This window comes from Chiroxiphia lanceolata, chromosome 2 (genome assembly GCF_009829145.1).
Source record: "Chiroxiphia lanceolata isolate bChiLan1 chromosome 2, bChiLan1.pri, whole genome shotgun sequence".
NCBI lineage: Eukaryota > Metazoa > Chordata > Aves > Passeriformes > Pipridae > Chiroxiphia > Chiroxiphia lanceolata.
Window position 1 is genome coordinate 13,780,115 of NC_045638.1, and position 21,100 is coordinate 13,801,214.

The following is a 21,100-nucleotide window of genomic DNA, read 5'->3' on the forward strand; positions in this document are numbered from 1 at the left end:
GGCACTTGTATTCTTTAAATTGCAGACCAAGAGATTAAGGCCTAATCTCAGAAATACTGGAATGCCTAAAAATGTCTATTAATTCTATTTCCTAGAGTTCAGAGTTACAGAAATTAACTTCCAAAGCATGGAAGATGCAGTTCTCGAAACAGGCACATTTAAGATTGTAGACTGCTCAAGTACCAAGAGAGAGAGAGAGAGAACTACAGCTGACTCCTGCTTTTAAAATGGAGAAGGACTATACAAAAATTAATGTATTTACTCTCAGCACCATGCGAGGTAGACGTACTTTACAAATGGAGAAACCAAGTACAGGAATGTAGACGGAATAAGGGAACACGAAATACAGTGCAAAATCAGAAACAAAACTCAAGCTTTTTCACTGAAGTCCACTTTGATGAGTGAAATGGTGTTTACCTTTAGAAAGCCCTAGAAGATATTGAATACAACCGAAACCAAGCTTTGAAAACAAACACCACACTTTGTATAAAAATATGGAAAGTAGCATGACTTGCTAAACAGTCTAGTATATAAAATAGCTAGAACTATATATATTAGTACAAATGAAGACATGAAATCTAAATGGATTAAAGTATTAGCACCCTACAGTAAGTTTATTACATTGTTTTCTCCTGAGGAGTGTGATTCAGGCTAGCTGAGCAAAACTGGTTTTACACCTTTTTTCCTTATCTTATTCAGAATTCCACCACCACTACCCCACCCTCATCCCAAATCATTTCCTGCTACAGGCTGTTCCAGATATTTTGTATTTGCTCAACATAATTTTGAAGTAAGTAGTTTATTCCTACTGTATAAAGAGCTCCCAGGTCACCCACACAGAGTTCCATGATGACAAACAATTATGTTTCAAATTAATCACATTCTTTCCATAAATCCATACTAAAATAGGCCAAAACCAGTACTGCCAGTTCAGATCCAGTTTACTTATAGTTTTTCTTCGGGGGTTTAAGAAAACATGTTGTAATATCAGAAGTGACAACTTTAAGTCAGCCAACACTGCCATCCTAATTACAAAGTGTAATACTGTAGATTCCTAAAATCAGAACCATAGAAACAAAACTAGAAATTTTTTTGCTGTAAACAGCTGTCTAAGCAAAACAAGATGTTGTGCAGAAAAGGTACTAGACCTCCAAGAAGTATTTGGTTTTTTGCTTTTAATTCTTGTACTGGTTGAACAATCACTGCAGTCTTTTGTTACTCAGAAAAACTGTATGAATTAATGAAAATAAGCAATATTTTATTTCAATACCAGATTTATGGTTTGTGTGTTACACTGGGGCTGGTTTGACTGATATTAAACAGATATGTCTGAAACACAAAATAACATAAATTAGACATGCCATGAGACATGTACAATTAATTTTTACCAAAATGTGGATAATTAAACCCACTTCTACGCCAATTCTTTTACACTTTTAATGGTGATAGTGACTAGTATTTTAGTAAGAGGGTAAAATTCAATAAAATGTACAAGGACAGCCATACAACTCAAAAATACTGTTTGCACAGCTTCCAATTCCACTGTGAAAATACACCCCCTCCAAAATAGAAATAGGCACTTCATCTTTAAAAATGAAGCACTCTTTTGTTCTTCAGTCATCATCAACAGTTGGCTTGATTGTCACTCCTCTTCTGATCTGACCCCAACCAATTAAACTGCAAACAGAAAAACAGTTTATATTACTTTTAATAGTAGGCAGAAATATCCTGGATAAGTCAACATCCTTCTGTCATTCTTATGCCTTCAGTTCTTACATTTTGCATTTTCTCCACTTGTCTCCCAACCAAAACATCCTATAGGATCTCAGACTGGTTAGTGGAAACAGAATAGAAAAGGATGAGGGACAGAGGAGATTTGTAACCAGCTAAGGAGGTACCCTTGAACAATAAGATGAAAATCTGAAAATGTTATAACTTATGCTGTCCTGGTGGACTGTAAATCTATTCACAACTTGATCTCTTTCCCCTATGCCTGAAGTGCTGCATTACTTTCAAATAGAAATTAAAATGAAAATTCAGACAAGATGAGCAGTAAGAACACAAACAGCTGTAACTCTCAATCAACATGTAACCTGTGATGGTAACTCAACTCTCAGGCAAGTTCTACTATTTATACTCAGTAAAATTAAGGCCTTTTTTATAGAACACTGTTGCCTCAGAAAAATATGCTTGTAAAAAAAAAATTCAGAATATGTCCATTTCCACAGTCAGCAGGCAGTCCATATTATTAATACAACTGTCTTCAACATCTTTCCAGTTTCTGGGAAGGAGATACACATCTCAATTGCATCTCTAACTTGCTAAGCAGTAGAGCCTGTCTTGGGACACCGCCAAAGGAACTGAAGTACATTAACTCAGCATTTCCCACTTTTTTATACCGTATCCATAGGTCATAACTTGTCAACCTTTAAGTTAACTGATCCTTGGAACCACTAGTGTATCCCATTTGCTGTTTAACCTCTTTCTATGCCTCTCTCTCTATATATACTGTCTATTTTATACCTCCTTTTTGCCTCTTGCTTTCTCACTTTCTTCTGTATTTTCAGTGCTCCGTTGCCTCAGGCTGCAAGTTCCTTTTCTCAGTACCAGCTGTATATTATCTTTACTCCAACTGGATTTTATTATGCCGCTCTTCTCAGTCTGCCTTATTTCCCCTTTTCTCAACTTCTAGTTTCCTTACATTGTCTCTTTGTCTTTTTGATACAGCATAGGAGTCAACTTTTCATAACTATCTTTACGGCATGCCCATCCCATAATCCAGAGACAGGTAGGCTTTGGGACAAAATACGGTCATGTTTTTCAACTGGGAAGTAATCTACAGAAGCAGCAAAAGACATTAAAATTTGCACAGGCTATCAGTCTATAGCTCAAAAAAAAGAGGCATAATTTCCAATATAGTTTCTCTCTTCCTTTTGCTTTACTTGATTTAATTTGTGTCTTGCCTTTTTTTTTCCCCCCTCCTGTTCAAGACATTTTATCTTTTGCCTTGGTTTGGCTTGTTTTTCAGGGAAAAATCTCTTCCCTAATTAGTCATCTTGCTGAGACAGCAAGCACTAAATTCCCATCTACGCTTTCTTGTTATCTGAAAAAGAAACATGCATCCATGGATATTTAAAGCTCAGTTCCTTTTCATAGAGATTTCTTGTAAAAACAGCTATGCTCTCTTTTACTACAAGGGTTGTGCATAACCAAGAAATCTAAATATCCTTATGTTCTTATTCATGGAGGCTTATGGAACATGTAACAGGTACAGTATCGTCATCATCTAAAAAAGAGTCTGGCACTATGATTAAAATGAATCATAACCAATTCTGTTCATAATTGTCAGCCTCCAGATGCTTCTGTGTAGTCAGACATTTTATATTTGTAATTTGAATGGGTCAATCCAGTTGAGAATTTATTTCTCTGCTCATAGTACATAAAATGCCTGAACCTTAGAACATCCCTTCCCCATTCCCCTGATGCTACTTCCAGGTTGCACTGAAAATCACATCCAGTTCCACGGGTAGAACATCACGGATTGAGGTGTGTATAAAGACAGGCTTTGGCTTAGCATTATTAGAACTTTCAACTCCCTCTGCCAAGATTGCCTGCTGTGAGCTCAATTCACAGCATGGCAGTTTTGGCAACAAACCAGGACCCTGAGGTGTTTCCTTGTCTGTTAACTAGTATGTACCCACCCAATCATAACGTTTGTTTAAAAAAAAGAGGCCAGCAATGAAAGGAAGCATTCCACGACAATGGTGCCAATATGTTAGGAGAATCCAGAGGAATTTTTAAAACAGACCGGCACTTACCTATTCCAGAAGAAAACCAGATCCATGTATTTTTTTGTTAACAATATAGCAACCAGGTACTCTATCAATTTAGCACCAACTTACCGCCAGTGTTTCTCAACTCTTCGACTCAGGGCAATTTTTTCTCCCACTTCTGTGCATACAGGGTTAGTTAGCACAATCTTCCCCAAATCAGCCTTTACTGCACTGACTCTCCCTCCAGTAGATAAGGATCCTATGTTTACCATTAAAACTTCATTCTTCGATAATTTTTGCACCTGAAGACAGACACACAAAACTCTGAAACATAAGCTTTGGTACTAAAAAAAATACCACAGACAGTCTCGAGCATCTTCTGTTACCTTCTTGCCACAAAAAAAGGTATAGCTGAGAAATACTGTAAATATACACAAACAGAAGCCATGCACAGCACTGTCAGTGCATAAAGATTTATATGCAAAAGGACAAATACATAACGATGCTGTACATGTAGTTCTTTGGGTCCTTGGTATGATGTATTCTCTTGGGATTTCTCTATATTTTCTATAAAATATACTGATGATTGCACATACTGTATTAAAAGCACAAACAGTCACAGACATTGCTACAAACTGTGATGTTATACCATTCTTTTAATTAATTTGTATATTCTCACTTACCTTATGCCTACATACAAAAAAATTATCAAAAATTATTCATTTCACAGGATAAGAGAGCACTGAACCACTTCACTTACTGTGGCATGAGGCAGTTTATAGATTTAAATGCTAACAGGAGAAACTATGATCTTTTAGTTGATTTGTGTAAAACGGATCATGTAACAGAAGTCTGTGCTGTGCCTCAAGTTCAGTTTCTTTTCAACTACAGTATTTCAAAAATACTTAGCTTCAAAAAGTTCTTCAGAGAGAAAATCTACAAAAAGTATGTAAGTAGGAAGTAGATCAGTATGTGTATTGCACAAATGAATAGGATGATAGCAAATAGTAGTATATTTAGAAGAACATGTAGACACATAAATACTTCATGCTACTTTAAATTACTCTGATATGAATTCCTACTCCTCTGAAAAGCATTCTTGTAATAAAGAAGCAGATTAGTTTAGTGGCAAGCTTACATCAAAGGGGAGACAAAATTGCTATATAAGATGAAAGAAATGTATTCAGTAATGAAACTTAGCACAAGCAGCAAAATCAGGAAAAACAAAAGGAAGGGTACAGACCTTTGCAGCTTTCTTGTCTCCTTCAGTGCGCACCCCTAATAGTCGCCTCAGCAAGAAATAGGAGATTTCTAGCTCTGTAAATATTTCTGGCAGTGCCCCAACTGCACCAAGCACTTGGCCTACCATTCGGTCAGCCCGGCACAGGGTTGGGTCAATCTTAGTGCCAACACCTGCAACGCAACAAGGAAAGGCACGAGGAGTAACTGCAAGGTAGCTCTCACTTTTATGCATTAAAATATTTGAAGGAGATCTAAAACCAGCAAACTGAAAATGTACTGGGAATTCCCTACTACCTGGACAGCATTTTCAGAATGTCAGCAAGACTGTGAGCTCTGTCTAAACAGATGAAGAAATATTCTACTGTTAAAGCCAGTACAACTAACAGTGCAAATTGATCTGCATTGGCCAGTGACATTCAGGAAAATTATTTATAGTTTAAACATCCAATTTTCACACCAACACTATCTCTATATGAATTATTTAAAATTGCTCATAGTATCTTTGTTGATTACACTGAAATTCATTGCTGAATGAAACCAAGTGTTTTCAATAAGCATGAAGGAATAAGTCTTTTAATAAGATAATATTCTTACCTATAAGACCTCCTGGAGCAGCATATTGTAGATCATTGTGTTCAGCAAAGAGTGACACAATTTTGGAAAAGATTGGCTTGCACATGAGTTTCCCTTCACTGTCCTTGGACACAATGCCAGGCCGCACCTCAATTTCCTGGCCCACCTAATTACAAATGTGAAAAAGGGATTAACTGGCTGTTTCACAGGAACACAAAACTAACCAGTCACAGATAAAACTTACATATCCCAAGATCTATTTTTTATACAAGTCCTTGGCTGCGGGCTACTGCAGAACTTCTGGATTTCTGTTGCACTGTTAACTGCAAATTGAACAATACTTACAGCCAATGTAACAACTGATTTTCTTTTCAATACAATTTATAAAACTGCTTTAGGAAAGAATCTTTATCTGCAATAATTCCAACGTATAAATTTTAGTTAAATGTTTAAACACTGAATTTAATTTAGAAATATTTCAGCTCTGAGAAACATTGAGTTAATTCACCCAATGTAACTGATCAGCATCAATACACTGCAAAACAAAGAAAACACATGCTGTATAAATGTTCAAAGATGCAGTCTGCCCTCCAGCCTAGAAGAACAACTTTTAAAATTTCCATCTATTGATGGAAAGCAAGCAAAATAAAAAAATTAAAATATACAGAATACTTAAGTGGGGAAGTGAGACACATACTCCTGAGGTACTTACGAAGTTCTTTTCTGCCCTGCAATAATTGATCAAGTGAAAGTGGTACGACAGGAAAAAAATAGCTCCTTCAATTTTGTAAGTGATTAAATCAGTATAGTTATTAGCAACAGGTTAGATTACAATAACAAAAATATATTTACAAAATTAAAACGAGTGCTTCCTGTTCTGGTATCTTAAAACTTGAAAGTAAAAATGAGGTACAGACAGGAAGGATAAGTGCCACCTGACTGTGAGTTTTAAAAACCAAATTCATTATATAGATTCATTTTGTACTAAGCATGGAAAAACTCTACTCATTATTGTAATTAAAAATCTCCAGTTAAAAAAGAGAAAAGGTTACCTTTAAGACACCCTTTAGAATACTGCCACCAGCTACTCCTCCCTTAAGGTCATCAACTTCACAGCCAGGCTTGTTGACATCAAAAGATCTAATTACTGAAAAGAATAGACCATGACCAATTTATTTTTAATATCAGATTTTTAAATAGTGTCTTTCTTTAGCAACTCTGATTGCTTCTCTATTCTTATGAAAGTATACACATATTTATAAATATTACAATTGTAATGGTGAACATTTTATTCCCAATTTTTAGGTATACAGTTGATTTTGTTCTCAAAACCATTTAAGGTGCTCATATATTTTTGTTTGCCTAGCAGAAAGCAACTTAAACATCAGTATCTAAAAAAGAAAGTAATGATCAACCATATTACAAAACCCCTGCAATATTCACAATGCCAATTGTGAATACCAGAACCTTCATTCAGTGTAGTCATAGTGAATACTGTGACCTTGATTTAATGTGGTCAATTTTTAAGCATTCTAAGTATGTTTTGTAGGACTCCTATAGTTTATTTGGAAAAAAATACAAATTAATTCATTGTAGTGGAACTGAATTTCCTTCTAGGTTGGAGAAGAATCGAGACTTTGACAATTATATCCAGGGAACAAGAGACTAACACAAAAAGTCTGACCAACCTATCTATAAGATTTTCATGGAAATAATTTAATTATCAAATTAATCAGTTTTTCTGTACTTTTAAAATCAAAATTAAATTCATAACAATGAAAAGAATGTTTTTAAGATACAGATAAACTTCTCATCTCTATTGCATTCTAGTGCTGTCATATGCACAGAATACACACAACACCAACAGCAATTAAGAGAACAAACAATACAGCTTCCAGAAAATACGCAAGTTTTAAAATAAGAGCGCCCTAAATACTCTTTTAGAATCCACCTCTTTTTAGGGCACTCAGTAAGATGACATTCTAAGTGTAGAGACCTTCAGTCAGTGGTTGGCCACAAAAGCCCAGACCTGAGCATTTACATACCAATAAGCCTTGGTTCAGATGTGAAGTCTCGCAAAGGGACAGGGATTTTCTTCACTATGTACTCACAAACTACCTCAATGTTGTATTTCAGCTGTGCTGAGATTGGAATTATTGGAGCCCCTTCTGCAACTGTACCTAAAACAAAATCAAGTTCAACATCAAGCTTTAAGAGTATTTACATCAACACAACCAAGCGATTTGTGATTGTTAAAAACACCAGTGAATTTCATGGCGTGTTTTATGTGTATTTCCCAAAGCAGTATCAAAGCATTTATCCTTCCCTTCAATGTTTTAACTCAAACCAGCCACACCTACTTTTCAAGGCATTCTGAACACTGTGCAAGATAATTTTCCACTCTAGGGGAAAATTCACATTCCGCATTGTGATCAGAAATATTCTTAAGATTTCCTCAGAGAGATTTGATATCTCAGTGTTTGACACATCTGTACTAATGTTACAGTCAGATTTCATTCTGACAAACTAAGTTTCCTGTCATTTTAATGATCTATATTTTCCCAGTTTTGCAATGCAAGTATGTATATTAGAAAAATCCTAATTTTATGAAAGGATGCATTTAGTTTTCCAGGTTTGTTAAATATTACGAGGTTTAATTATATCTGTGTTTCTTGTGCTAACTCCATTTCTCAAACTCCAAATTTACACATCAACCCACTCTGACAGAGCTGTTATGAACAGTTTTTGCAAGGAAACAATTATGAATTACAAAAAAAGAAAGAGCCATTGGCTACTTCTGAAGGTGACAATCCAGTTTTGCAGCTTGTCACATACCTCAGCTAATGCAGATAAATGGAAAGCAGTGGAAGCTCCCAGGAAAGATGAAACCCAGAGCACTAAAGTTCAGCAGAACTTTACAGAGTAGGATAACACTGCCCAAACTGGATTTACAGAGACAGATGAAAGACCAACCTTTTGTGATTGGATTAAAGAAATTAACACATCTACACCTACAAGGTGTCTCTAGCAAGTATTGCTTCCTTCTTTCCTGTGCTGCAGTAAAATTACACTAAAATCTCCACCAAAGAAACAACCCAAGAAGAAACTACAAATGCAGTGAAAGCTACTAGATAAGAGCCATTGCTATCAGTTTTACATCAAGAGCTCTGACCAACAGCATTACCACTCTTGTACTTAATCAGTCTGAAACGGGTAAGAAGTACAACTCCAGTGGTCTAGTTTCCATATTAACAGATTATGTACATCAGCATTGTCTAAGAGAAGCTTTTCTATAAACACAGAAAACCCACTGTATCCATGTCTCAACAGTGAATTTCAACCACTGACTGGATTTCTGCTCTTGAAAACTTACCTTGTACAAATGCAAGGATCTGCTCATACTGTTCTTTAGCCTGGCTCTCTTTCACCAAATCAATCTTATTCTGTAGAATCAAAATGTGCTTCAGTTTCATGATTTCTATAGCAGCTAGATGTTCTGAGGTCTGAGGTTGAGGGCATGACTCGTTACCAGCTGAAAGAAGAGAAGTGACTGCAATATAGAAACTATAAAGATAGAAAAAACTTCTACAGTTAGGACATCTACTTTCTACTGCATCTTTATAAAAACAAACAAACAAACAAACAAGACAGTTGTCTCTCAGTAAGCTACATGTGAAGCAACCAAGTCAATAAGCACCTATTGTCCCCCATAACTGCTGGTTGTACCATTGGCACAATGTATGACAGGTGAGAGGTTGCCTGAGTGGTTCCCTTGTTCCACTTGCTCCCAGAAGAAACACCCATCTACAGTTTCCAAAGATATTAACAGGCTAACTTGTGTCTACTTGACTTACTCCATCCTTTGGCTCTTCAGACATCTCAGTACAGACTGCAGCATAACAGACAATTCACATTTTAAGAAAAATCTTACAACTTCCTTATCAGTAAAGCCATAAAAATGCCAAGATCCCCAAACTCTGTCATACAATAATTAGATGAAGTACGTGAATAGGGTTGCCATCAGTATGGTTTGGATTTCAGCCATCTAAGAAGCCAGCTTTGGCCTGATGTGCCATTATGGTGGTTAATCTCACTTGAAGTTTGGTCTATCACACTTTCTAGAGCTAAAGAGGCGGAAGAAATGACTAATGTTCTAAAGACATACAAAAATCAGAGCTAAAATTGTCTGAATCAACTTAAATCTCCTGTACCCTAATTTCGCCTGTATTCCTCTGGGTTTACTGTTTCTACTGTCGTTTGTGGACTCTCCTGGATAGCAAAGACTACATACATATTTAAAGGAAACTGAACCTTCAGAGAAACTCAAAATGTACTTCCAGCTAATCTATCTCCATAAAAAGATATAAATTTTACTGTACTATACTCAAGGTTTCATCTTACCTAACTAATCTTCCAATGGGGCCAGCTACCAGACTAGTTTAAAACAACAAGTACATTGTCTTTGTAGCATCACTTTATTTTCTTTAACACATCCCAACTGCATTCACTTAACTGCTCACCACATCCCAACAGATTTTAAAGCCCATATAAAGTTGCTTCATGATACTAAAAACCAGAGCTCTGCTTTTGTGTAGCAATTGTTACCTATCAACAGTAAAGCTGCATCCATTACTGCTGCACCGTTCAACATTGTAGCCATCAAAATATCATGGCCAGGACAATCCACAAAAGAGACATGCCTGTTGTAGGAGAAGGTGAAAAAGAAGTCCAAAAGCCAATTACCAACAGTTCCTCTGACTGATTTATGTGAGTGAATAGGCAGACACAGAAGTTAAAAGCATCCTTAAAATAGACAGATAAACATTTTGAGACAGATGCTGAGAAGCAATACCTTAAAAGTATTTTCAAGAAAGTCCTAAAAGTTAGAACACAAAGACTACTCAATGGCTACTGAATACTTTTTTTGAGCTTTAAGATTTAATATCATATATCCATATTAGGTACTGCTTTAATAGTTCACCAATTTACTTGTAAATTAGACTACAGTTAAATGCACCAGAGTAAAAAAACCAGAACCAACCTACCACCACCCACCCAAAACCCAACAAACACACCATATGGGATTTCCCTTATCTCTTTTAAATGACATCTCCCATTCTCCAATTTTACGAAATCATGCATCTTTAGTTACATGCTTATAACTGCACTTCACTTCGAAGATTTATCTACAGAGACAACGTTACATTTCCAACCTTACGATTTTATTGTGCATAACAGTTGATTCGCTATGTTCCTTCCTGAACCCATCCAGTGAAGAACTCTTGTTCCCTAATAACATGCCACCAAGAACAGAGGGACTAATTTGCTTCTTTGCTGACAATGTTAAATATCTACTACAAGCAGAAAATCAGTGGGATAAAGAACACAGAGCTTTTAACCAATAGTTTTGCAATGGCTGCCTGCCTGCCACAGTTAATCTTGGTAAGCACTCCGTGTATTTTATCATAAGCATGAATTAAGAATCTTGTTGTATCACCCAAGGCACCTTAGACAACACCTTAGAGCAGGGGTGCCCCCCACCTCAGAATGTGCCATAACAACCCATTTCAGCTCACAGCCCAATCCTGACTGTTCTCAGTTATGCAAAGGGAAGTAAAGACAATTTATTCCAGTCATTTACAGCTGTTACCTGACTAGCTTGAAGTTCCCTTTGGTGCCAGGAATATCTGTAGGGAACTCATCTGGGGTGCTACTTCCACAGGATCGGTAACACTCTGGTCGAGAACAGCTTGGGTCATCCAGCTTGTAAATCTGTGATGTTTTAGAATTGGAAAGATGTTTAATTCCTCAAGGGTTAGTTACCTGTAAGCTCACATCCACCTTGAAACACATCTGTAGTGTATTTGCTGCAGTAATGACTCACCTTTGCATTAGCATAACCCAGTTTGATTGTGATATTTCTTTCCAGTTCATTTTTAAATCTGACAGTATGAACTCCAGATATAGCTTTGACTACTGTCGACTTTCCATGGGCTACATGACCGATTGTACCTGTGTTTTAAAAGGAAATGTTTGTCAATAAACCATTGTTTAGTTTTGTGCAATGTTCCATTATTATCAACACACAATTACTCCAAATTCTTCACGGCAGGTAAGTCCAGAGCCCCCATCACAAGCACATACAGGGTTTGTCATCATTTTGGTTTTAAACAAACAAAAAAATTGAGCTCCCAATGGACAGACCTTGCATTTTTATGAAACTCATTTCAATGCTCAATTTCAAGGTAAAATAAACTTCGCTCTAGCAACTATTCCCCACTCCATTCAACTGTGTTCCTGAAGTAAAATCGGTGCTTTTCAAGTCAAAACAGTTTGACATGTCTCTAAAACTACTATGTAACTGTTTCAGTAAGAACCTTTAAGGTGTTGCCATATAGGCACCATCTGCTACTGCAGGAGGACCAAAAAGAGTCACATTAATGCACCCCTCTTTTTTATAAGTTTGTTTTTACCTATATTAATTGTTGCTTGTCTGCTGATGACTTCTGGTGAAAGAGGCGTCAACTTGGTCACATCCTGTATAAGGGAGATTTTAGAATTTATTCATCTTGTATATAAGTGTTTAGAAAGTATTATGTGTATTTCCTTAAAAATTATCCAATAGTTCTATTCAGCAAAATCCAAGCAAGTTCCTTGAAATAATTCTAGATATGCATTCCAGTCTTCTATGTGTGTGAAATAAGACAAAGAGTGAACCAAGTCCTGCCTGTAAATCAGCACAGGCTGCAACCCAAAGCCCTGACCGTAAATCAGTATCGGCTGCAGGGTGTTACAGATGGGGTAAACAAAACAAAAAACCTCTGAAGAACCTCCAACAAAAAACCCCAAACCCTTACATACTCCCAAACCTAAATGACACACACCAGGCAAATTCAAGTTAATTTTCAATGGGGTACATGAGGAATTGCACTGAAGTTTTAAAAACAAAGCTTTGTCAATAAACAGTTGTTTAACTGGTGTAAGGTCTCATTACAGCCAATATATAATTACAACCATCACTTTGGAGACCATAGGTCCAGAGACTTCATTATTATCATGGATTTTTAATGTCTATTTTTTCCTCAAATACTGTTATTGCAACTTGAGGTACCAGACAGAAATTCTGCTGTCCTAAATACTCTGTTGTGTGAATCTACTGGTAGCCACGGTCACAGTAAAAAACTTACAAATACATTCTGTGTAGATAAAGAGATAACTCTGGATGAGTTGGTTTGGGTTTTCTTAAAGCTGTTTGTCCAAATAATGGACAAGCGTTGAAATCTACTGAACTGTTGCTCTGTACTACTTTTGAAACTGTTAACAGCTACTTTCCATCCTGCACTGAACTCATATGGATGACGTGCTCAGTTCAAGGAACAATTCAGGATGGCAAAAGAGTCCTCAGTGCAGGACAAGACATAAATATTTTGCTAAGACACAAATAACACGCACACTAAATCACATATTGTTCACACTGTTACATGCATAATGATCAAATAAACACATCCGTGCAACAATGTAAGCTCACTCCTTTTGTTCTCAAGTATTACACGAATAAAATGTTCACGTTCAGTACAAACCAAGTCTTGAGCGCTTAAGACACACAATTAAACGCGTATTTCTTGTATACCGAACTGAAAAGCACTGCCCTGCGATGGGACCGTGACCTGTAGATGGCACCATGTGGCCGGGGGACAAGCACGTCAGCGTGATGCAATTTCTGCCACCAGGAGAACTCTTCCCGTACAATTGAGCACGCAGGGAGTTTTTTTGGCAAGACTGGTATAAGGCCACGCTCAGCAATAAGCTGCAGTCAGCTGTAAGCACTCAAGGGCCCAAAAGGGGCAGGAGAGACCATAAAGCTAATTCCTGCTGACTTCTTAGCTAGTCCTATCCGTGCCTTTTCCGACTGGGAAATGGGATGGTCAACAATGAGAGGAAGTAAAGAAACTTTCTGAGATGACCAACACGCTCACTATAGCACAAAGAGAATTCCCGTGCTCAAACCCGGAGAACATCGAACACTATTACTGTACACACAAACAGTCTGTTCTGGGCAGGCAGCAACAGGATTTTCGAGTAGTTTTGTCAGCACAGAGGTGTAATGAGTGAGACAGACCAGGAGAGACACTTAACACGCAAGATCACCGCAGGCTGGACTCAGTGATCTCAGAGGTCTTTTCCAACCTAACTGATGCTCTAATTTTTTGAACTGATTTTCTTGGTAGATCTTAATAACCAAGAAAATCTGCTTGGCAAAACAACCAAGGCAGGGTTGGCAGCCAATCCCTCGAGCCTGCTGGGGACACACGGCACCAAATTATGGTTCTACTTCGGAGAGAGAAAAGCCTTTAGTACCACAGAACAGGACAGCCCTTAGAAGGGGAAAAGCGCACCCACCACTGAGACATAAAAGCTCTGCTCGCACAGGTGGGACGCCGAGACTCTCACTCGCCTCACTCGGGTGCCCCACACCCACTGCGACCGGCCCGACCTGCTCCCAGCGCCGCCGCTCCGACCGCGCCTGCCGCCCCGGCCCGGCCTCGCCGCTCTGCCCCTCGGCCTGGCCCCGCTGTGCTGCCCCTCGGCCCAGCCTCAGAGCGCTGTCCCTCGGGCTCCCGCGCCCCCTCAGCGCGGCACGGCCGCCGCGGGGCCGGCAGGCGTCTCGGAACCTCTCGGCCCGCAACCTCCCCCCAGCCATCCGGAGCGGCCCGGCTGTCCCCGCCGAGCCCCGGCAGCCGCCCCGGCGCCCCGCGGGTCTCACCAGCGTGCCCAGGTCCTGCCGGCTGAGGTGCGGCTGCCCCAGAGTCACTCCCGCCTCGTCCCCCGCCATCTTGGCCCGAGCAGGAAGTGAGGAGTCCCGCGCGGTCGCCTGATCGCCGGCTCCGCTCGGCGCCGCCGCCGCCGCCCCGCAGCCCCCAGCGTTCTCCGGCCCGCAGCGCGGCACCGGCCGGCCCGGGGATGGGCACTGGGCTGGGGAAACGACCGCGATCGGCGCTGCGGGGACACGGCCGGAGCCGCCGCGGGGAGGCAGGGGCTCAGGCGCGCCGCTGGGCAGCCCTGGGAAAGGTCCCCGCGGCCGCCCTCGCGCCGGGTGATGCAACCGGGGCCTGCGGCGGGGGCCTGCGCCGCGTGCGGCGGCGCGCGGGGCAGGGAGCGCGCGTGCGCGAGCGGCGGGTAACGGGCGCGCGCTTGGGGGGGCGACCTGCGGCGCGGCCCCGGGAGCGCGCGCGCGGCGGGCACGCGCAGCTCGGCCTCGGCCGCCGCCGGGAGCGTGCGGGCACCGACATCCCGGGAGAGCCGCGACAGAGCGCAGGGAGCCTGCGAGACAGGAGCGCCTGCCGGCACAGCCCGGCTGGGGACCCCGTGCTGGTGCAGCGCGTACGTGAAACAGCACCGTGGGCTCGGGACGGGACCCGGTCCGGGGACAGACGCACCGGAGGCGGGAAGTTCGCCCGGGGTTTGCGGTCTGCTGTGTGTGTGTACACCGGCAGCGCGGGGTTATTTGAGTGTCGGGTGGATGCGATGCAGAAAGGCGCGTGGGGGGAGAACTGACACGGTGCTTGTGTGTATGAAATGAGTGTCGGTGTCTGATCGGCTGATCTGCCTGAACAGTGACATCTCACGTCCATGTGTTAGTAATCTCTGCTGCCCATCAGCCTCATAATATTTTTTGAATTTCAACCCTTTTTCTTGTTACTCTCTTTTATAGGCTGGGCACTTATTATCTGGGAGACCACTTGGATATGAGACTGTGCCCCAAGATACGAGCAGCCTGAATGTTTTGTATGAAACAGGTAAAAAAAATCACACGTGCTGTGTTCAGAGTTGAGTGTGACATAAATGCTTTAAAAACTGAATGAATAAAATCCCCAATGCAGTGATGAGAGCCAGTTTAGAGGTTCAGCGGAGATTAAAGGCCAAATTCCCTACTCTTCCCTGTGGGAAATTGAATTGACTTCTTCATGGGAACTTCTTTAAGGCATAGAAGATGTGGCTAATAGCATTTTCTCTGTGATCGGGGATACAGGTCTCAGTGCAAGTAACCACTTATGTCAAATATGTGTGCATTGTGCCAACAACAGGAGCTTTGTCTGCTGGAAACATGTTGGTTCTCAGACTTTGCCCGGGCAACTGCTTGTGTGAAAAAAACCCAGGTTTGGAGCAGACAACCACGTGATTGAAATGCGATGATGGAAATCCGTGTGAAACTGGTGTGCCTGGTTTAACAGTGCTGGTAACCTCCCACTTCTGTAAATACTACTATTGCCGTCCTTTCCTGGAACAAGAGTTAGGAGTGAGTTCTGCTGGATATACGCAGAGAACACATTTGCCGGTGTTCTTGTTCTGAATAAATGAATAGGAACACTTAAGAAGCCTTACAGCGTCTGTAATGGTGTTGGCAGTGACAAAATGTGTATTTGTCTTGCAACCCAATCATGTTGCACGTTGGTCTGGAATATCAATTTTCGTATCTAATCTTTCCTCAGGCCACATTGTGTTTTCAATTTTGTATAAAATATCTCACTTCTGGGAAAAACAAGATACACGAAGTGTAGTGGGAACATGATGCAATACTTGGTTGTAGTTGCCTCGACGTCCAGGCATGTATAATCACTCTTTTATGAAAATGAACTGAAAACACCAGACTCTGTACTTACTTAGCTGTTTAAATTATGCAGTAATGCAGTGCAGTGTAAAATTATGGAAACAGCTTTTGTCACATTTGCATCAGCCTTTAGAAAGGATTTAATCTTTGCCAAACACCCTGTCAGGAATATGGAAAAAAATACACAAACTGTTGCTTCTATTTTAACCGTGCGATTGCACATTTTACATATTCTGAGGTAGTCTTGTTACTTTAATTCACTTATTTAGAGATATTTGTAATATAAAGAAAACTCAGAAAAGTCTGAAGACTGCAAATGTCTAATTACTGTAGAACAACAGAATGGTTTGGGTTGGAAGGGACCTTAAAGATCATCTAGTTCCAGTCCCCCTGCCATGGGCAGGAACAGCTTCCACTAGACCAGGTTGCTCAGAACTCCATCTAACCTGGTCATCAACACTGGGGCATCCACAGCTTCTCTGGGCAACCTGTTCCAGTGCCTCACCACCCTCACAGTAAAAAATTTCTTCTTAATATCTAATCTAAACCTACCCTCTTTCAGTTTAAAGCCATTCCCCCTTGTCCTGTCACTACATCCCCTTGTGAAAAGGTCCTTTCCCAGCCTTCTTATGGGCCCCCTTTAGGCACTGGAAACTGCTATAAGGTTTCCCCAGAGCCTTCTCTTCTTCAGGCTGAACAACCCCAACTAAAGTAGGTAAGAACATTTCTAGGAGTTGATATTATGTCAATATATGTCCATTGTACCTATATGTATTAATTAAATAAAGTCTAAAATTATTCAAATTGAATGGTAACTAGTGTATTACTATAACTCAAAAACCTATGCCCAGAATTTTATTCATTGCAATAGCCAGTGGTAACTACTTAGTAAATGCCTAAATCAGAGGGGTCAGTCCAAATCTCTATGTAAATTAATATTAGCTAAGGTAATGTTGACACCACTGGTCATTGTCAGAGGCCTAAATTTAATTTTATTTAGGAGACTAGAATTGAGGTATTATTAACATATTTTGTTTTTTCATTACAAGCAAATTGTCCAATGTGAAAGAGAAGGGGACTTTTTTTTGTGCTTTTAAATGTTGAGATGTTTTAAATGTCAAAGCTATTGTGTTTTGGTTTGTTGGTGGGTTTTTTTTTGGTTTTTGTTTTTTTTTTCTTTGTGGCTAGGTTTGAGGTCCTCTTCTGTGGCAGTGTGTAGGAGAGACCTGAAGATCATCTTACGCCTCAGCTTGCCACAAACAGCAGACAGCAAAATGACAGTCAGGTAAAACCTAAACAGTCTTGGTTAGCTTTTTCCACCTTCGCTGACATATGAAGGTCAAAAGTCTGAGGAGGGCAGGATGCATTAAGTTTTGTTTGTATGATTTCTGTGTATGAGAAACTTAGTTTCTACTCCAGTTTCATTTTGTTGAAGTATTAGATACGGGTGAGTACATGTACATGCTTGGTGCAGCAGGAGACATCCTGTGAGAATGGGAGAGAATGTCTTTCTTTTAGACTTAGGTAGCAGGAACAGTTGCTGCTTTGGCAGAGTCAGTCTGTTAAGGGCACTTGTTTCACCCTAAGTGCACGAGTAACAGGTGGAGATGGGGCAAATTTACTGCATGAGTAAGTGGGTGACATGGGATAGTAAGAAGTTTACCAAGTAGAGAGAGGTCAGGCCACTAGGAAGAAGGAGTAAATGGGAGCAGGTTGATTGTAGTGAGAGGGAGCAGTGGAAGGGCAGTTGAACAGTGGAAATAGCAGTGGGAAGTCTTTTGTGAAGCACTGCATGGTATAGCTGGTTCATTGTGTGAAGCCGTGAAAGACGTTCAGCTTGGGGATGGCAGCTATAGAGAAGGTACACTCTTGTTTTATAGATCAAGAATGGGGAGGGGGTGGTAATGAGAGACTGAAAATAGGCTGTGAACGGAATGGAAGCAGCAATAAACAGGGAGAGGATGGCAGTGAGTGGCTTGCTATTTAAAGTGAGTGCCACAGAAGGTGACAAGGAGGTACGTAGAAGGTAGTGAATGGTTTGGGGCTGGCAGTGGCAAACCCAAGGACCACGTAGTTCAGTTCAGCTCTTACAGTGAAGTCAGAGTTTTCCAGGCAAAGGTAAGACACCAAGAGCAAAGGGAGTGATGTTTGTGCCAAGGCAAAGCCCTGCTAATCCATCCCGTGCAGGGCTGCGGTTCCACACGAGCTGTGAGCAGGTGTTTGCGGCTCAGGGGCTGCTCTGATGAGCGCCTGTGGCGGACGGCCCGACCCCACGGGCTCCGGTAACCCGGTTCCCAGAGCGGCTGGCAAGGCAGGCTGTGGCGAGCAGGGAGCTGGGATCATCCCGCAGCACTTGCGGCTGGCCGCTGTCCGGGAGGAGCTCAGCCAACGCCGAGCAAGGGATGCTGCTGCCGGGGGCAGCTGCCCGAGAAACCCGGGAGCTGCGACAGCCTCGGTGAAAGGGACCTGGACTGGAGGCGGAGGGGTGGAAGAGAACAGCGCAGCCCCGACCCTCCCAACGCGGACGCGTGTGGATGCGCGTCCTTACGGGCCGGACGCGGGTGATGCTGCTCCGAGCCGCTCTCCCCAGCCATGCGCAGCCCCCGCTGGGCTCCGGTGAGGGGCTCCCCTCCTCGGGGCGTGCCGGGGCTCCGGCGTCTGGCAGGCCCTGCACGGGGCAGGGCGGGGACTGGCGAGCGGTGCCGGCGGTGCCCGGTGTCGGTGCCGGCCCCGGTCGCGCCCCCCGCCCCAGGTGCGGCGGAAGTGACGGGCGGCGCGGCGCTGCCGGCGGAACATGGCGGCCGCGGCCGTGCGGGGCAGCGCGGAAGGTAAACAAGCGTGAGGGCAGCGGGGACCGCGGGGCAGAGCCCGGGCCGCGCTGCGAGCGCCGGTGGCCCGGCGCGGGGCGGCTCCCACCTCCCCCCGAGCGCGGCCCGCCGGGAGGAGGGAGCCCAGGATCCCCCCTTCCTCCGCCTCCTCCTCCTCCTCCTCCCGGCTTCGCCTCAGCCATTGCCCCTCTCCGCAGCCCCCCGGCGCCTCCCTCCGCCGCCCCCGGCTGTATGGTACGCGGAGCCAGGGCCCCTCTCCGCCGCGCCAGCGGGAGGAGCCGCGTCCTCAGCGCCGCCGCTGCCGAGAGGTGGGTGAAGGATCCGGCGGGTCCTCCTTGGGCGGCCCGGGCGCTCTCCCGGCCGTCAGGGACCACCGACCCCGGGCTTGGGGGGGCGGCCGGGTGCCCGCGGGCGGCAGGCGGGGGGCAGGTGGGCTGTGGGGGGGATCGGGCACGGCGGCACCGAGAGCTGCCGGGTCCGGGGCGTTCGCAGCCCCCGCCGGGCGCCCCGGGCAGCTGCGGCCGCGCGGCGCCGACTCCGGGCCCGCCCGCCCCGCTCGCTCGGGGGCTCGGCCTGCCAGCTCCGCTCCCTGTCTGCGAGCACACGGGCTGAAGTAGGTCATCCGAGTTCCTGCCCCCAAAATGGCCATTTCTCCTTGATCGCGAAGAAATGTGCCTCTGATCTGAGCGAGCAGGGCTACCCCAGGATTGGTACTGGCGCTTTGACCTATTTGGTAAATACTGAAATGTCACTTAAAAAATTAAAGTTCTTGGTTTTTTGTTGTTTGGGGCTTCCCCCCACTCCTTCAAAAGAAGAATAGGGGAACCATAAAGCTATTTGTGGATAAAAGGACAAAACTACTGAAGTTCTGGCTTCCCATGGACTTCTTTGTTATGTGTACTTGTCCTTAAGATGATAACCCAGCTCCAGAGGGTCACCAGTGGTGATCACCATTGCCCCAGCTCACATTCAGATCCCCTGAGCATACCACCATGCACCAACATAATTCCTGTCTTTTCCCTCCCAACACCTTGCAAATGTGTTTAATTTCTACCACATGCTCTATAAACTCTCTCACTAACACTCATCTCCTTTCACTTTCCTTAATTATACCCTGTGGCTGGTTTGAATCTACACATGTGTTGATTTGCCTTTCAGCAAGCAAAGCAGAACAGATAACCACTGAGCTCACACTGGAGACACCAGACCTTTTTCATTCATCTAGCTGTCAATTCGAGGGATATGTGCAGAAATTAAAGATGAGATTTTTGTCTTTCTGAAAAATGTGGTTGGCGTTTGGCAGTGAGGTCAAAAGATGTGCGTCTTGAACAAAGGGCACAATTAATCTCATTTTCTGAGAAGGTGCTAGGAGTATTAACTAAGTTAGCAGTAAAGATACAGATAATAACAAAAAAACAAATGTAAAGGTTAGTTCAGCAATCTTAATTTAGATTAAAAATGTTTTTACTGCTATAGTTTAAATATTACTTGTAGCTCATTACCTTATTATGCTAAAAATTTTATGTCGTAAGTCAAAAAAGATAGGATTAGATTTTTTATTACTAAGAAATACTTAACCTGCTATTTTTGTGTATAAAATACATCATGATTTCCTTGATAAGTATCTGCAATGAGAAAATCAGTCTTTATTAATATGTTTTTCTTACATTTGAAAAAATTAATCATTTTCTAAGCCACAAATATTATATATGTATATATATAAAAGAGTGTCTTAACTCGGGATAGTGCAGTCCTGTCCACTTAGAGGACAGTGGCAAAACCACAGTTTTCAACGCTACCACCATTTAACTTTTAGGTATTAGCAATCTAAGTTTTCCCAGTTAAACGCAATTCTCATTTACAAGGATGTATCAAATATTTTACACTGGGCCCCTCTTCGGGTATCAGTAAATGTAATTGGAAGAGCATTGAGCTGAACTAGCTCTGTGTCTGGGAGCAGGTTTTTCTGTGCAGGTGTAGTGATGCAATAAGCTTTTAGCCAGATGGTTTAAGCTGTCTTGGTGTCTGTGAAGTGCAGTTACAGCATCTGCATAATGAACTAATTCAAGGGGAAG

General features: G+C 42.4%; 2 protein-coding genes across 10 annotated transcripts in view; one reads left to right on the forward strand and one right to left on the reverse strand.

Annotated features, from left to right (window-relative positions):
* Positions 1-780: 780 nt before the first annotated feature.
* On the reverse strand, positions 781-14,472 carry EIF2S3 (eukaryotic translation initiation factor 2 subunit gamma). Its single transcript, XM_032678443.1, has 12 exons — positions 14,353-14,472; positions 12,062-12,125; positions 11,473-11,600; positions 11,239-11,360; positions 10,194-10,288; positions 8,962-9,120; positions 7,634-7,768; positions 6,641-6,735; positions 5,610-5,754; positions 5,017-5,186; positions 3,903-4,075; positions 781-1,677 (listed from the first exon to the last, which is right to left on the reverse strand). Exons 1-12 carry the CDS (start codon positions 14,419-14,421, stop codon positions 1,614-1,616), a joined length of 1,419 nt encoding a protein of 472 aa, XP_032534334.1. The 5' UTR covers positions 14,422-14,472; the 3' UTR covers positions 781-1,613.
* Positions 14,473-14,812: 340 nt separating this feature from the next.
* KLHL15 (kelch like family member 15) overlaps positions 14,813-21,100 on the forward strand; it is a 28,035-nt gene continuing 21,747 nt past the window's right edge. Inside the window, exons 1-3 of one of the 9 annotated variants that reach the window (XR_004355234.1) lie at positions 14,813-14,969; positions 15,301-15,385; positions 15,619-16,370. The gene's annotated coding sequence lies outside the window, so the exon portion shown is untranslated. The other 8 variants (XR_004355233.1, XM_032679056.1, XM_032679058.1 and 5 more) reach the window with 8 other exon arrangements.